At 46.1% G+C, this 17,612-nt stretch overlaps 1 protein-coding gene and 2 non-coding genes across 3 annotated transcripts in view; 1 reads left to right on the top strand and 2 right to left on the bottom strand.

Moving 5' to 3' along the window:
- Nucleotides 1-12,175, top strand: part of MYO5B (myosin VB) — a 202,941-nt gene extending 190,766 nt beyond the window's left edge. The window contains exons 34-39 of the mRNA XM_059707260.1: nucleotides 623-712; nucleotides 1,840-1,990; nucleotides 3,360-3,645; nucleotides 4,735-4,909; nucleotides 6,219-6,299; nucleotides 8,253-12,175. Of these exons, the coding sequence (XP_059563243.1) occupies nucleotides 623-712; nucleotides 1,840-1,990; nucleotides 3,360-3,645; nucleotides 4,735-4,909; nucleotides 6,219-6,299; nucleotides 8,253-8,405 (936 nt within the window). The 3' untranslated portion in view covers nucleotides 8,406-12,175. The remainder of the gene's footprint in view (nucleotides 1-622; nucleotides 713-1,839; nucleotides 1,991-3,359; nucleotides 3,646-4,734; nucleotides 4,910-6,218; nucleotides 6,300-8,252) is intronic.
- Nucleotides 12,176-17,198: 5,023 nt separating this feature from the next.
- On the bottom strand, nucleotides 17,199-17,271 carry LOC132240362 (small Cajal body-specific RNA 18). Its single transcript, XR_009454284.1, has one exon. It is a non-coding gene; the product is annotated as a small Cajal body-specific RNA 18 (non-coding RNA).
- A 78-nt stretch (nucleotides 17,272-17,349) lies between these two features.
- LOC132240384 (small Cajal body-specific RNA 17) lies at nucleotides 17,350-17,487 on the bottom strand. Its single transcript, XR_009454302.1, has one exon. It is a non-coding gene; the product is annotated as a small Cajal body-specific RNA 17 (non-coding RNA).
- Nucleotides 17,488-17,612: the final 125 nt, after the last annotated feature.

Raw genomic sequence — 17,612 nt, 5'->3', positions numbered from 1 at the left:
TGTATGAGGGCCTGGGCCAGTCTAGGTGAGTCCAGGACTGACCTCAGAGGTCACTTCCTAACCCCAGGCTCCTTAGCATGCCCAGCCTGCTGTCACCTTCTGCTCAGCCTCCTGTTCTACTGTCTCACAGGCACCCCTGTCTCCTGCTGAATAGCCAGTGCTCCCTGGCAGAGGCGATGCGGGGACTCATTAATTTTAGTGCAGAAACTGCACCACAGCGGCTGCTTGGTAGCCATTTTCCAGAGAGTTCCACGGGGGCCATGCGGCCTCTGGATGAATGGGATCCCAGAATATTTAGTTCACGGCTGCTCCCGCCTCTCTCGCGTTGGGTCACTGAGAGTCAGACCTGCCAGGACCCCCCGCCCAGGGCCCCTGGGTCCAGCTCGTCGGTGTCACTTGGCTTTGTTTGTTCAGCTGGGAAAGCAGCCTGCCCGGTGTGTGCGCCACTGGTCAGGGGACCAGGAAGAGGGTCTGTGTGCCATGCCCAGAGGTGGGTCTGGCCTCTGTGACCGGCAAGTGCCCGCCGGTCATCAGGCTGCGGGGAGCCTGCGGGTAAGAGTGGGAACCGTGAGACCGGATGGGAACCTGACTCCTGAGGAGGGACGGCTTTTCCTTTCCTCAGAAGCACAGCGACGACTTTGAGATGACATCGTTCTGGCTGTCCAACACCTGCCGCCTGCTTCACTGTTTGAAGCAGTACAGCGGGGACGAGGTGAGTGCCGCCTGACAAGCCCCCGCGTCTACCTTGAAGCTCCTCAGGTGCCCCAAACCCTCCAGCAGTTTCCTCAGGCCGGCCCCAACATGGAGCACCTCGGACCCGGGCAGCCTGCTCTGTCCCCCATGCTTCTTCCTAAGGAGGGGGTGAGGTGTGGGGAGCACCTCGATCTGGGCAGCCTGCTCTGTCCCCGTGCCTCTCCCTAAGGAGGGGGTGAGGTGTGGGGAGTGCCCTCTGAGACCAGGCCCTGGGCAGCCTTCCTCTCCCTGGAGCTAGAAGCAGGAATGAGGCAGGCCCCCTGATCCGAGGGCCCCCGAGGGTTCCCCTCCCTGGATGACGTAAGCAGCATTAGGAAATGAGTTTGCATAACCCACCCCCGTCTGGGAGCACCTGGGACTCTCCAGGGACACCTGGAGACTGAATTTCCTAAGAGCCCTGCCTGGCAGTGCCTGCTGGGAGAAAGCCCAGTCGTCCGGTGCGTCAGACTGTCTGCTATGCCAGCTGACAGTGTGTCCACGTTCAAGTGCACACAGAGAACCACAGGAAAGAGGTACAACACAGCCAGTCCATTTGCACAGGCTGACCTTGAGGCCCAGCTTCGGCTTCTAGCCACATGCGTTTCCTTGGCCTGCGGCCATCTGACCTCACTGTGTCATGCTCTGCTCGGGCCCAGCCCTATCTGACCGAGTCCACCCTTCCCAGCTCTGGTGCCCCGTGCACTGCACTCAGCCCGGGGCGGTAACGCACTGCACGTCTTCACTCCAGTCTCACCTGTGAGAACCCAGCTTGTGCCAGACACTGCCCCCTCCCCACGGGCCCCCTCGCCTTTCCTGTCCCCCTTCCTTCACGTCTCAGCCTCCACCCTTCCCAAGGGCAAGATGTGTGTCACTCAGCATAGCACAATGTTCAGAGCTCCCCTCTAGTCCATCGTCTGTGCCAGGACAGGGTTGACTGACGCATTCTTCCGCCTGGGATAACAGACTATATTCTGTCCCTGTCCCCCTCTGTCATGTGACATGGCAGGGACTCACAGCACATCAGGTAAACAGAGAGCGAACAGGACTCCTGCCAAGCCGGGCAGACCCCAGCCCCTCAATAAAGCCAACCCCCCCCCCCCCCCGCAGGGCTTCATGACGCAGAACACCGCCAAGCAGAACGAGCACTGTCTTAAGAACTTCGACCTCACGGAGTACCGCCAGGTGCTGAGCGACCTTTCCATCCAGATCTACCAGCAGCTCATTAAAATCGCCGAGGGCGTGCTGCAGCCCATGATCGGTAAGCTGGCAGCCGCTCTCCCGGCCTCACCACGGGTCTGAGGGGAGGGGGAGGTGTGGGGAGCCCTGCCGACCCTTAGGGAACTGGGTCTACTGGGCACAGCCCCCAGAAACCAGGACCGCCCAGTGAGGGCAGCTGCGAGGAGTGTGCTGAGTGCTCGAGCGGAGCTACGACATTTCCAACGCCTTCCCATCGGAGTCCATAGTGCCGGGGTGGAGAATACACATCGCTTCCCCTTATCTCTTCTGTAGCACATGCTGTTATTCTTCCCCAAACAGACTAACTTCCATAGGTCATGAATATAAGTGCAAAAGGCACAAATACATATGCCGTAAAGATATAGAATCCTCTTGCCCATAGAGATGCTTCCTGTATGGGAAAAGGAAAGCATTAACTGTGTTCGTGTGAAGGCAAGCAGTGGTGAGCGCTCATGCAGCAGCTGCGACTGAACACCCACTCTGTCCAGGGCAGTGCACCTGGGCATTTAACATGACACCCGAATTAAAAACAAAAAACAAAAGGCAGTTCTTCTTTAAGGTAAAAGAATGACCCTCGCTGTCCCATACGGCTGGGGTGGAAATGGTCCCCAGGACCTACATGTCATGCTTTCCCCAGGTTCTTACAACATAAGTAGGTCCGAGGAGAATTCCAAGTAGGACAGAGTCCATGCCGTCCAGAAGTAAATCCCTGGATAAGGTCACTCTGAATTCGCCCTCCTGTCTGAAATCTGCCCGTGAGGCACAGTGTGTTCTCACCGGACACCGGGAGAACGGGAATACCTCATGACTCAGGGTAACGTGACGGCCAGCAGCACCAGTTCTGGAGTCGGGCAGGCCTGGCTTCAACCCCTGGCCCTGCCACTTCCTAGCAGTGTGGCCTCCGTACACTTCGGTTTCCTCAGCAAATAGGTTGCTGGGAGATGAAGAGAAATCCTGAGCCTCAAGTACCCGGCTCGCAGTCGAGTGCTGCGCAGTAGACGGGACCCTACGGTTTGCGTGTCAGTGGCTCAGGTGGAGGAGCTGTTTGACCACCGGCAGGATCCCTGGGTCCAGGGCCAGGACGACACCCCTGTTGCTTACTTCTCAAACCTGGGACCCTTCACACAGAACCCAGTGCAGAAACAGAAGCGAGTTGGTACATGCCCATCCCCTCTGTCCCATCCCCAATGGTCAACAGCTCCCTTATTCCAGAGAGACCGACGCCTTAGAAATGTCTGTGCTGATGCTGTGAGTTGTGGGCAGTGGCCACTGTACCCTCTGGCTGGTACCACTGCCACGGCCCCGGGTGCTAGAGGGCTGAATGGCCAGGACGCCAGATCTTGGGGGGCCTCGGGGGGCGTGCCGGCCTCTGTCATGCGCTCTCCTTGCAGTTTCGGCCATGTTGGAGAACGAGAGCATCCAGGGCCTGTCCGGGGTGAAGCCCACGGGCTACCGGAAGCGCTCGTCCAGCATGGCGGACGGGGACCACGCCTACTGCCTGGAAGCCGTCACCCGCCAGATGAGCGCCTTCCACACGGTCATGTGCGACCAGGGCCTGGACCCCGAGATCATCCTGCAGGTGTTCAAGCAGCTCTTCTACATGATCACGGCCGTGACGCTCAACAACCTGCTCCTGCGGAAGGACGTGTGCTCCTGGAGCACGGGCATGCAGCTCAGGTGGGAGCCGGCCCCAGTTCAGAGCCCAGACTCCTCTCTGCAAGTGACACCCACGTCCACCGGGCAGTCCTGTCCCAGTCAGCATGCACCTCACACCCCTCGCCTCTCATGTGCTGGTGAAATTCATCAAACACTGAGATGGTGACTTGGTAAACAAATTGGTTCAAAGCTTAAAGACATTGACATACTCTCATTGAAAGACTAAAGACAGTGTGGGCAGGTCCGAGAGAAAAATCAATGCGGCAAGTGCCAGGAAGGTTCACACAGAAGTGTAAGCACAGCATGGTCCAAAAGTAGGTCTACAGTGGTTCGTGTGGAAAATACAATAACTAGTAAATAATAAAACAAGAATAAACTCTGTGTTTCAGGTACTCACAACTGTAAACCTCCTTTTGCTCCACCCTGTGTGTTTGTTAATATTAAATACTAAAGGCCCTGTGCATGAAATTCATACACTGGGGGAGAAGGTGTCCCTCAGCCCGGCCTGTGTCCTCTTGCAGTCCAGGACCCCAATTGGGCCTAAGCCGGCAGGCGGACATCCCTCTCACAGTCCTGGACTCCTCGCTCCTTACCACCCGCCTGCTTGCTGCTCTTTGGTGCTGCCGCAGAGGCGGGAGAGGCTCCTGCCACTGCCGCTGCGCTCGCCAGCTGTCAGCCCGGCTTCTGGCTGAGCAGCGCTCCCCCTGTGGGAGCGCACTGACCACCAGGGGGCAGCTCCTGCATTGAGTGTCTGCCACCTGGTGGTCAGTGCCCATCATAGCGACCGGTTGTTCTGGTCGTTCCGCCATAATGGTCGCTTAGGCTTTTAGTATATAGATTAGTTGTTTTAATTCAGTATATTTAATGCCTCTTTTCCCCATTAACTTATACAGCCCCTCTAGGTACTTCATGTTTTGTTTTAGGCACCTATCCATTCAACACCGTTAGAGTGCCAGGCGCTTTTCACGCTTTGGCCCATGTGGGACAATTCAAGTGAGGAGACCGATAACCGCAGTGGGTCGTGCGGAGGCTGCAGAGTACACACTGCAGGTGTGCTCACCCTGAATGAGGAGGGCCGCTTAGCTCACCGCACCCACTTTTCCCTCCAAGGTACAACATAAGTCAGCTGGAGGAGTGGCTCCGAGGGAGAAACCTTCACCAGAGCGGAGCCGTTCAAACCATGGAACCCCTGATCCAAGCAGCCCAGCTCTTGCAGTTAAAGAAGAAAACGCCTGAGGACGCTGAGGCCATCTGCTCCCTGAGCACCTCCCTCAGCACCCAGCAGGTAGGGCCACTGCTCCCCCCCACCCCCCCGCCCCTGCACACCCGTCAGCCAGCCACTCAGAGCCTGCCCAGCTGCGTGCCAAGTCTGTTCTTGCCAGTGGGTGGCTGTTTTTCAGGGTTGCACTTCCAGCCTTTCTATCCCCTAATGATACCGTCCCTCGGGGAGCCAAAGAGTACTTTGGTCTGTGAAACGAGATGTCACTTCTTCCCACTGACTGTCTGCTTCCTCTTGTACACTTAGATGAGGTAATAATTGCACAAACATTAACCTGAAGTACAAACTTTTTAAAAACACTCACACTGAAGTCTGGGATGTTTCTCACCTAGAAATTTAATTTTTTTTTTAAATTGGCAGCATCAGGCATTTGGCATTAAATAAATTGTTTTCTTACAAAGTATAATCTCATTATGCTCATGCTTTCATTTAGAATCCATTTACATGTTTTAAATAAAATCATTAAGAACCCAGAGGCATTTAAGTGTTCCTTTCTTCCCCGCCCCCCCAAAAAAAATTGTATTTATGCTAGGACAGGGTTGCAGAGCTATTACTAGTGTATGAAAAGATAAGTCCTGTCCACACACAGGGGGACCCCGCCCTTCCTCAAAATGAGATCAAGAAAATGGGACTTTCTGAATTAAATCATGTACCTTCTCCCTGCTCAGCACCTAAAGAACAGCAAAATCCAAACTAAGTAAATAATTTCCTTACCTCTTCCATGAACTACTAAAAGATGAAATAGCAAGCTCTTCAGAAAACTGCTTCCCTTCTATAAATGCACTGAAATTTTTCAAACTTTTTTCCTCCCTTTTAAATAAAGTTTATTTCCAGAATGCAACTGCCATTGATTGGCATTGGGACATGCTACTTCCACCAACTAATAGGCAGCCAAAGGTTATCCTCCATTCAAATAAGAAAAAAATCTGTTCCTTTATAAGTGATTTGGGGGGTGGGGAGGAGGGAGGGGTGGCTAAACAAGACCTTTGTTTCCTAAGGTAAGATCCCCAGTACTCTTTTGAAGAAACCCTTAAATTATGAGTAGATAAGAGGCTGAGGATTTCAGGTTTCCGAAAATCCTCATGTTAGAAGCCATAGAGCAGAGGGGAGGGGCTGGAGGAGATAGGAATGTGGTGAGAAGGCTCAGACCTACCAGGCAAGGCTCGGAACTCCTTTACTAACGGGGACTCCGGCCGCGCTCTGTTGTGGGCCTGTCTACAGAGGACTGGACTCGTTCGTGCCATGTCACGGTCCTTAACATTCAAGTTTCCTTATGTTCACTTAGCTCTCCGCTAACCTTTTTGTATTCCAACAGATTGTCAAAATTCTAAACCTTTATACTCCCTTGAATGAATTTGAAGAACGAGTAACAGTGGGCTTCATACGCACGATCCAGGTGAGTTTTTAAATAATCAGTTTTATAAACTCTTAGTCTGAAACTAATAAAGGAAATTGAAAGTTTAGATTTTTAACCTTCCCTTTATTAATAAAATACTGGTTACATGATATGATAAAAGGCCTTACGTTCTTTAGGTAAATATAAACATGAACCACATCACTCATGAATAACTTCTTATATACACAGAAGACTGAACTTTTATAATCTCTGCCGCTCAGATTTTAGACACAGTCTAAGCATTCTTTCATTCGCCAACAGCATGTTTGCGAACTATAGTGCCAAATGACATTAACAAAGTAGGCAGAAGGCTATCAACCTATTCACGAATGGAACTAGAAATGATCTTTTAAGAGAACAATTTGAGCTCTTAAGTCTTTCCTGTAAGACTTATAATATTTGCCCTTAGGAATATGCTCGAAAGAAAACACCAGGGAAATGGTTATTTAATCGGCCTTTAAATGATGGGATTTCTCACGTAAAGACGAGCTTCCTAAAGCGGAGCCCTGGGTGATTCTGGCTGAGCGCCTGACCTGTGGTGTGACTGTAGCTGATAGCATCCGAACGATGACTCATATCAAGATTACACAGTGAACACTTCTCCGCTGTCTGTGGGAAACACCCTTCAGCCAGTGAATTCATGGCAACACGAAACAAGGATAAAGAGAAATGGGGAAAGTGGTCAGGGCAGGGACAGGGAAGACGGATGAATGACTTTTAGCATGGTGTCTGAGTGGAGGATAGAGGCTGAAGGTCAAGGGAAGGACGCCAAGTCAGATCAAAGGTTGTTCTCTTATGTGCAGTGGGGAAAAGGCAGTGGGTTAGTAAAGATCCGGGCACAGAGAGAAGCGGGCAGAGACTCGCCAACGTGGCCATCCCAGCAGGCAGGGGCACTGATGGTGAGTCCCGTTATTAGGACAAATGTGCAGGTCACCGCTGAAAGGGGAGGAGGAGTTGGATGACAGAGAAGAAGCCACTGAAATATCTGACCCGCTACTGATTTTTACACTTTACACAAACCAAAGTGCAAGGTTAGAAAGTCTTCATTGTTTTGAAAGGAACTGCTTATAAACTTACAAGGGCCCTGTTTACAAGAACAGAATTCAGACCAAAGGTGAAAGATCATGTGCCAAGTCAGACTTCGGGTTTGAATGAAGGACGGAGGAGAAAGGTAACTGGAGGTTGGTCGGATATTCTCTGAAGATATATGCACTCAGATTGCGAGTCTTCCTCAGCAGTCAAGTTCAGTATTTGGCAATTCTATCAGAAACAAATTCTGTGCCCTGACCAGGTGGCTCGGTCGGTTTGAGCATTGTCCTATCCACCAAAAGGTTGCAGGTTCAATCCCCAGTCAGGGTGCGTACTGGAGGCAACTGATGTCTGTCTGTCTGTCTGTCTGTCTGTCTGTCTCTCTCTCTCTCTCTCTCTCTCTCTCTCTCTCTCTCATCAATAAAAACATATCCGCTGGTGAGGATTTAAAAATGTGTTTGTTTTTCCAGCTATAGTTTTATGTTTTATTGCTTCGTAGACAGTACTCAGAGGAAATGGTGGACTAATCCACGCTATCCTATGTTTGTGCATACCTTAGGTAGGATAAACACAAGTTGTCATTAAAGCAAACCATTTGCTAGGGCAGTATGGGTAGACTATGTAAACCTTTGAAAATGTTAATTTGAGGGGCTTGTTAAACTCATAAAGGATTCACAAAAGGGTTCCTGTGAAATGAGTACAGGTACTTTGTGAATTTTAAATAATTAAATGTATACACACCTTTTGCTGCTGAGTTGTAATAACTTACATACGTTAACTTTGTCCCATTTTTATACTGTCCTCTAACACCTTCACAATTTCTTCAAGCCCTTTCATAGCAGAGCCTACTGATACATGTGACTGAAGGGGGGAAATATTTGTAGGTGTCGTAAGTATTTTACATGGTCTTGTCCTTTCCCTCAGGCACAACTACAAGATCGGAATGACCCTCAGCAACTGCTGTTGGACTACAAGCACATGTTTCCCGTTTTGTTCCCCTTTAATCCGTCTGCTCTGACTATGGACTCCATCCACATCCCAGCGTGTCTCAATCTTGAGTTCCTCACTGAAGTCTGAACAACGCGCATTGCCAGCCTGGCTGGATTGGCAGCGAGAGCAAGAAGACATATACAGTCAAGTGGCTTTAAGGGTCTGTTCAGGCTTTAAAAGTGGATCAAATCAGACATGGAGAGGATGTGCCGAGTGCTGAACCATAAGAAGGAGAACACAGCTGTCATTATTTTTTGTACCTACTGCTCAGAATAAAAACACTTGAAGTATGGGAGATTTTTTGAAGTACGATTTCAGAATAAACAAGTTCATGTTAGCATTTATACCACCAAGCAAAGCAGTCCCCGTGGCCATAAAAAAGGTGCCAAGCTACAAAATGGAAACTGCCTTCTTTTGATCTCTGCATATAACTGGAGAATGTCCAAAATAAAATATTAAAACTACGTGAGTCACATAAATTGCCTTCAGAGGCGCTTGACACTGTCATATAGCGTGACGTCTCCCCAGGGTGACGAGCTATAGGTGTGGATCAGCCTGTGGGGAAATGTTTTGAGAACAGGAATACAGGCCTGGGCCTTCTGAGAAGTTTCCCAAAGATATTTTTTAATGCCTGGTGATGCAGAGACAATGGTGTAGCTGACCTCTAGACCAGACATTTTGAGTATTGGTTTCTGAAGCAAAATTAGATGAGGCAGTTCCTCATGTGCTCAACTGCTTTTGTGCAGTCCTGAGTCTATTGGAATTATGCTAAAAAGGCTGCTGTCCCAAACTAAGGATGTGAGCAAGGAGGAAAGACGTTCCCAATGCTAGTCCATGTACTTACTGAGTCAACAAAAACCTATATAAGCGAAAAGTTAGAAAAGAGTAGCAACTCTTTTATTTACAGATTAAGAACCAAACAAGTCAATGTGAAAGCCTTTAATCCCTTTCTGCCACGAAACCTCCAATGAGAACATCACAGAACACACTGGTGATTCCAGATAACCCAAATAATACAGGAAAGCAAACCATCTCGAGGATCAAGTTGTTTGAAAAACCTTTGTAAAAATCAGTTCAAGAATTAAGTTATACAAAAGATCTTGGGGGTATTTTTTTTTTGTAAGTATTCTTTTAAAAGAGAGAATAACTTAAGCCAACTTTCTCTTTTCGTGTTATTTTCAAATTTGCCACATAAAAATCATAAATATCTCTGCTCTGAAATAAAGATTAAAAGAGTATTTGATGATATTACAACAGATTTTATATGTTTGCTGCTTTCACAAATTTGTCGTCATCTCTTCAAAATCAGGCATTCAGTTAGAAAACCCTACATATATTCTTCACACCCGTGTTTTTACTATTTGTTCCATACTTCTGGTAGAGAACAGTATGCTGTTTTCATGATAAGAACAGATGTTGTTTACAAATCATAGAGCCTCCATGTTGAGTCAAGATAAGATTTCTCCATGAAATACACATAGAACACCCTGCCACACACCCACCGTTAATGCAGCCACTCATCTTAAAAGGCTCTTGGAAACACAACACACACCAAGCCCTAACCAATCAATCTGTATACTGTGCTCTTACAGCTCAACCTCCTTGGTCATTCTCCCTGCCCACTGGGCAGAACAAGGCATAGCACCTGGGCAAAGACTGCTGACCACCATGCCCAAATCTGTCACTGACCTTACCCCCTCTACTGCCACATTCAACATCCTGGCTGCTCTTGGGTGTCTACTGGTACGCAGAGCTGAGCCTCTTTCCCCATCCAGTGACATCATCTGACATCCATGACACACACCCTTTGACACACACACACACACACACACTGTGTTTGGAAGGCCAGTCTAAAACCAATTGGGTCCATGGCTCCCTTTTTTAAAATATGTTTATTAAGTATTAGAGGCCTGGTGCACAAAATTTGTGCACTGGAGGGGGGGTCCCTCAGCCTGGCCTGCGCCCTCTCGCAGTCCAGGAGCCCTCGGGGGATGTCCACCTGATGGTTTAGGCTCGCTCCCAGCAGTCGGACATCCTTAGCGCTGCCGCAGAGGTGGGAGAGGCTCCCGCCACCGCCGCTGCACTCGCCAGCCATGAGTCCAGCTCAGGGCTTCTGGCTGAGTGGCGCTCCCTCTGTGGGAGCACACTGACCACCAGGGGGCAGCTCCTCATTGAGCATCTGTCCCCTGATGGTTAGTGCACATCATAGCGACCAGTCGTTCTGCCATTCTGTCAATTTGCATATTAGCCTTTTATTATATAGGATAATTTACTTTTTACTGCAATGTGTTTAAAACTGAGTCTCTCATATAAGGACTGTCCTTACTCTTCAAGATAACCAAAAATGCCTTGTCAGAGAGTCAAGGAGTTTGAAAGCAGTGATTCCATAAATGCAATGGCTTACTGTCCTTACATTATGACTTACACCCTCATTCTCTCCATCTCTTTGGGTCACTACCTCTCTGCTGTCACTGGTTAATCACCAGGTGCCAACAACTCACTAAATGAAAGCTTGGCAATTAGAATAAATGGAAAACGTATGAACAGTCCTCTACTCAGCCTAAGAAATGGCAGATTTAGTTCTCTTCTTCCAAAACATAAAGGTGTTTCACTGGAACTAAATTTATATATACTTAAAAACAAATAGCCTTTTATAGACCACTAACAATAAAACAATATAGTAGTTGGTTACTTACTGTTTAGATCTGCCCTATTTAACTTAACACTTAGAGACTGGAATAAGCATCTTTAGAGAAACTGTAATCTTTTGTTAGCATTTATATTTTTTTGCATTTTTTAAAGTCAGTTCAACTCAAACTTTTTCCAACTTCATGAAATCAGTATTTTTAATTTAAATAACTTAATTCAACATAAAGGTTTGAACTCTGTCCTAGATATCTGTCTTTACTTTTTAATATTTATAATTTATTTGACATTTTCTCACTATGTGCCTTTAGCAGTTACTAAGATAACTGACTTATCACTTAGTTCTCTGAAGTAAGTGTTGCTGTGGGAAGAACTTTAATGCCTGGCATAACATCATGGTGAAGTTTTGTCTTTTAAAACATTAGAAGCATTTTAAAGATTACTTAAGAATCAAGTATCTATAGATTAAACAAGTTGTGCTTTAAGTATTATATGGGACCTACCCGGTTACCTATAGTAATGTGTGTTATGTACGTACTAAAGGCCCGATGCACGAAATTTGTGCAAGGGGCTCGGCCCTCGCAGCCCCAGCTTCATCTGGAAGGTCATCGGGAATGGTCATTCTGCTGTTCAGCTGTCTGGTCTAATTAGCATATTACGCTTTCATTATTATAGGTTAACTAGAGGCCCGATGCACGAAGATTCGTGCAAGAATGGGCCTTCCTTCCCCTGGCTGCCGGCACCGCCTCCACTCTGGCCCCAGAGCCACCTTTCCGCCTTCTCACGCTGCCCAGAGGCCTGGAGCAGCTGGGGCTGTGTGGAATGCCTGCGTCCCACCCCACGCCTGACCACTCAGTGCCTGTGTATGCAAATTAACCCGCCATCTTTGTTGGGTTAATTTGCATACTCCTGATTGGCTGGTGGGCGTCACAAAGGTACAATCAATTTGCATCTTTCTCTTTTATTGGTGTAGATACTTGTTGCTGAAGCTGGCAAGCATATTACTGACATGCATTCTCCCTGCCCATCATATCTGCAGTTCCACATATGGTACCTGGCAAGCAGACTAGACCCAAAGGGAAAGACTTTTTTTCTCTTTTCATGGAGCATGTCAATAGGAGTTTCTTCTCTTGATTTTTCCTATACTAAATTTTAAGGCTTTTGTAAAAAAAAAAAAAAAAAAGAAAGAAAAAGAAAAAAAAGTGACAAAACTAGGAACTTGGAAAATTTAGAAGAATAACACTGCTACCATCAATTCATCAAATATTTACTTAGAACATTAAATAATGTGTTAAGATTATAGTAACAAATAAATTAGAATCCATTTCTTTGGCATACAGTAAATTTAATCGTTTTCATACGGTTGACCTAATTCTAAGGCAGCAAGGTTATCCTAAATTGAACCCTTGTATAATGCCTGTATGACTAAACAGATATTAAAGTGTGACAGCATGGGGCAGGACCCTGTAGTTTTTCCTCATAGAGTATTTCTCTGCGGTCTGTTTCTCAAATTAATTTGCTGCATGAGCCAAATATCTACAATTCACTTTTTATAGACATTGGTGCCATAATTAGAAAACTAGGGGGTAATCAGAAAAATAGTGGTTTATGCCAATGATAATAAAACACAAGACATTTTTTCTCATTATAAAGGTCACTAGATACTAAAGACAGTTTTTCCTAAAAAAAAAAATCTAATTCAGATAAAAGGGTCAATCAGAAATGAATTTAAGCTACTTTCTAAGGTGACACATATCAGAATAATCCAGATTTGTATATAATACTTTGCCACCAACTGATGTTTAGATGAAGGATTGCCTCTCTGAGAGGGTGCATATATTCAGGAGTGAATCTGACATTGTAGAAGAAACACTAATAAAAATATTTTTTCATTTTGAACAAATCTGTAAACTATACCTTTGTTTATAGAAAAAATGCTTGTACTAGTCACTGTAATATTCAACTATGAATAAAAATTTGTGGAAATAAATACTTTTGAATAAAGTGCTGTGATAGATCTAAATGCAATTTAAAATTCTGTAGCTACATATTGGCTGAAAAGATTATTTTTTAATGCTTTCTTGAGGAATATCATTCTGGGGTCTATATTCAAACATGCATCATGATTGTTTAAACTAGAGGTTAGCAAACTACAGCCTGCAAAAGTTGGAGTGGGGGACACATTCCCCATAAAATAACAAGATTTATTGAGAAATTACTTTAAAGCTAAAGAATTCAAACAAGGCAGTTTGGGTGTAGGAACAGACTCAGTCATATGTGTAACTTTGCTCCTGGTCAGGATGGCATTAAAAAAAATCAGTGGGAAAATATTTACAAGATCTGTATGAAAGAGTTTATAAAATACTAGAGGCTCAGTGCACGAAATTCATGCACGGGTAGGGTCCCTAGGCCTGGCCGGTGATCAGGGCTGATCGGGGGCCTTCCAGCTGCTGGCGGGGCCTTCATTCCGCACCGCCCCTGATGGTCAGCGCATGTCATAGCGAGCGATCGAACTCCAGTCTCCCTGTTGAACCCCCAAGGGGACACTGCATATTAGCCTTTTGTATCTATAGATACATGAAAAATAAGAGGATGAAATCTTGCCATTTGTAACCACATGGATGGCCCTAAAGGGCATTGTGCTGAGTGAGATAAGTCAAACAGAGAAAGACAAATATCATATGATTTCACTTATATGTGGAATCCAAACAAAATAAACAAACAAGCAGACCTAAACACTCACAGATACAGAGAACATGCTGACGGTTGCCGAAAGGAAGAGGAGTTGGGAGGATGGGTTAAGAAGGTGAAGAGACTAAGAAGTACCAAATTGCTAGTTACAGAACAGCCACGGGAGATCAAGTTCATCATAGGGAATTATCAGTACAGTCAATAATAACTATGTATGGTGTCAGATGGGTACTAGATCTATTGGGGTGATCACTTGGTAAGTTATATAAATGTCTAGTCACTGGGTTGTATATCTGAGACTAATATAATAGTGTATGTCTGCTGAAATTGAAAAATAAAATTAAAAAAAAAAAAGACCTCAGCAGGAAAACTATGTCTGCAGCTATGGCAGGGGCATACACCTCAATTCTGACCAATGAAACAGAAGGGATAGAGCCACACGTGAGGAAGTTCAAGATGGTAGCAGCATAGAAGGACCCTGAACTCGCCCCCTGACGAGCACACAAAAATACACAACTATATACATACAGCATTTCCTCCTGAGACAACCAAAGGCTCATTGAACAGTTTCTGCACAACAAGCAAAGTGAATGGAAAAGGCCAGGAAATCATGAGAGCTCTCCGAACTCTGTGGGGATGGAGGATGGAGCTACTGGTAAACACTAATGTTTACCGCTGGACAGGATGGGTGTGGCTCTATTCCTGGGCTCTGGCCTACCTGCAAGATCGCAGCAGCGCTTTCCCAGCCAAACTGCCTGGAGCCCACGTTGGCCGGGAGCCCAAAGGGAGCAAGCAGAGCCAACAGGATGTCACAACACACAACTGGCCACTCTGGCCTGGCACAGCGAGTGCCCGCCTGGCTCAAACAGCCCTGCCAAGACCACCTGGTACCCAGTTTACACAGAGGTCACTTCTACACACCCCATGTTTACAAGACTGTGAGAGAGAGCTGTTTTGTCTAATTCATGTAAACAAATGTGGAAAGTCAAACAAAACGAAAGACAGAAGAATATCTCTCAGATGAAGAAACAAAACAAAAAACAAAATCCCCAGAAACTAAAGCCAGTGAAACCGAGAGAATTTGTCAGATAAAGAGTTCAAAAAAATGGTCATAAGGATGCCCACCAACCTTGAGAGTAGAATCAAGTAATTCAGGGAGAACTTCAGCAAAATGAGAACTTTAGGAATGAAAACACTGACATAGGGTAAAAGCATTGGTCCTGGAGTCAGAACTCCAAGACACTACCATTTATCAGAGGTTAATATACACCCTTGGATAAATCCTTCTACTTTCTGAGAGTAACTTTCCTTGCCTCTATTTTGGTGCTAGTATCTTCAGTTCTAGTACTAAGTTATAATAAAAGTTAGTTGGGGGTTTCTAGCTAGTTTAATGTTATACTTAGCCACAAAGTTTTAGAATGTTTCATGTCCCGGGGGCTCACAATGGTAATCTTTTTTTACAACAAATTTGTTCCCAGAAGGCTTCTGACCTAAGGAGTTCAGGAAAAAACTAAAGTGGTGCTTTAGACAGTAAAAATGACCCATCTGAAAATACTTGCATGAAATAATTTAGAAGTATACCGTGAACATTTAAAAGTACATCCTTCATGAAACTTACTTCAAATTAATGAGTTCTTATTAAAGATATTTTTTTAGTAACTTCTGTAAAAATTCAAGACTTACCCATTTCATAACTGGAGCCCAGAAAAAAACTTATCCTGAGATCTGAAAAAAAAAAAACAATTAGGAATAAAGCAACTATTTTATACGTCTTTTAACAGCCATCGCCACTTTTCAAAAACCTAGATTTATCAATCTAGTATTCCAATCATTTTTACTGTGCATACTGTATTTAACATTTAGAAAGTCACCACAGTGGCAGCCTTTCATATAAGCTGTTTTGATTTCCTGGTCAATTATTTGTATTCTTGTTACCTGTTAAAAATTAGCTAAAGTACAATGGAGATGGTTTCCATTCCCAGTGCTTTGCCTTGAACATGAAACTTAATGGAAGTTCACTCACGGATAAGTTGTTTTTATGGATCACAAAAATCACATCTCAAATGGCATCATTATCCAAGCATTTTACTTCTCTTCATCTACTTCTAATGACCATTTCTCAATAGCACCAGCAGGTAAAGACCCATTTATCCTTTTTTCCCCCCTAGTAGGTGAGCGTTCACTGTCGTCCATAATAAGAAATATTTCTGTTACACATGTATAAATGACATTTAAAAGATAAAATTGACTTAACCCTATTATTTAGAAACAAAAGAAAGATAGTGAGGTTGAAACTAAACCACCATACATTGACAAGCATAGAAAGTTATCCTTAGCCAGATATCTTTCCAAATACTTTATTGTTTCCTCCTTTCCTGTTTTCTGTAACATCTAGCTAATGATGCTTGTCTTTCTACCCTACTCCTATATCCCACATCCTGTAAGCCCTGGACACAACATGAGCCTTGGGCTTCTGAGAATTGAGGGCTCAAAATTCTAATTCAGCAATTTTCTAGTTTTGAATCTTTAGAAGTTCTTTGGTTTCTCTGAGACTAAGCTTCCTGACTTATAAAATGAGAAAGGAAAAACCCCTATCTCATGGGGCTGCAGAATGCCCCTCAATGCACATTTCTCTGATGTGGAAGAAGCGTATGTTATTCTATTTTATAGAGTAATAATTATACCACCTGGGTATGCAAATTTTACACAGTGTATGTAAGCGCCTGGTTCAATTGCTGGGCACACAGTGTCCAAAAATGGCAGCTTTCATTTTTATTATTATTCCCTGTTCATCTTCCAGGAGATGCAGGTTAAAAAAAAAAAAAAAAAGCCCACCATCAAGTATGCGGTAAGCTTTGATCAACTCAAAGTCCAAATTCCATGGACTATATACACTTATGAAAAAGGAGCATGCATATTTGTTAAAGTGTGTACCGAGTCGACTGCCAAAGTTCAGGGTTCACTCAAACCAACGGGAAGGAAAAAGGAGTAGAGCAGAGGGTCAGATTATAGTGGACGATGAGAAAAAGGGAGGCGGTTTCTGGATGGTTGACGTGCCCGAGTTATATTTGCTAGCCCAGAGTGGTTTGGGTTATAAGAGTGCGAAACTCATTCAATTTAAGATTTGTACACTTGATTGCATGAGAATCTTGCCTTAAGAAGAAGTGTAAATAAGTATTGACCTCTAATAGTGCGGTGAAGTGTACTAAGTTCTGCATTAAAGAAAACGATGGAAGGATGTGATACAGCAAATATGGTAAAATGTTACCAACTGCAGACTATAGAATAGATGGTGGATCTTCTTTATGTTCAAAAGTTTTTACAATTTTTAAAAAAATGCAATCAGAAAACAACGTGAGAGGGCCACCAAGACGTTTTAAACAAAGCGGGGGGGGGGGGGGGCACGCCCTCCCGCATTACAGAAAACCTCAAGGCCTCGCACCACCCTCGCAAGCCTCGCAGCCAAGCCCAGAGCCGCCCGGCTCGCCTCCCGCCCGAAGCTGCGGGTCTACCGCCTCCCCGCCCCGCCGCCGCCTGCTCGCCCGGCCTCAGTCCGAGCACTCGCCATCAGCGCCTCCAGGACTCAGATTGCGCAGTGTCCCCTCATCACCGACCAGGGCTAACAGTGACGGCGGAGGGGCCTCCCCACGCCTCCCGCACCTCCAGCCTGACCCCCTGCCCCGCTCCGCCCCCGCCCCGGGCCCCGGCCCCACTTCGCCGGACCCTTTATAATCCTCTTAGGCTCCGGGCAGGCGCCGCCGCCAGCCGTGGGGCCCAATCATATAAGGAAAATACTGCAGGCTCAACCGGGGCTGCATTGGGGACCCGGGGACACCCTGCCCTACGACCCTCGCTGCAGCGCCCCCACACCAACCCCCCGTCCCCACTCTGCGACCCGACCCAGCCACCGCCGCCCCCCTAGCTGCCTCGGCCTCAGCCCCAGCTCTACGCCAAAGC

Source organism: Myotis daubentonii, chromosome 8 (assembly GCF_963259705.1).
Source record: "Myotis daubentonii chromosome 8, mMyoDau2.1, whole genome shotgun sequence".
NCBI classification, from domain to species: Eukaryota; Metazoa; Chordata; class Mammalia; order Chiroptera; family Vespertilionidae; genus Myotis; species Myotis daubentonii.
This window is presented reverse-complemented; position numbering and strand designations above follow the sequence as displayed.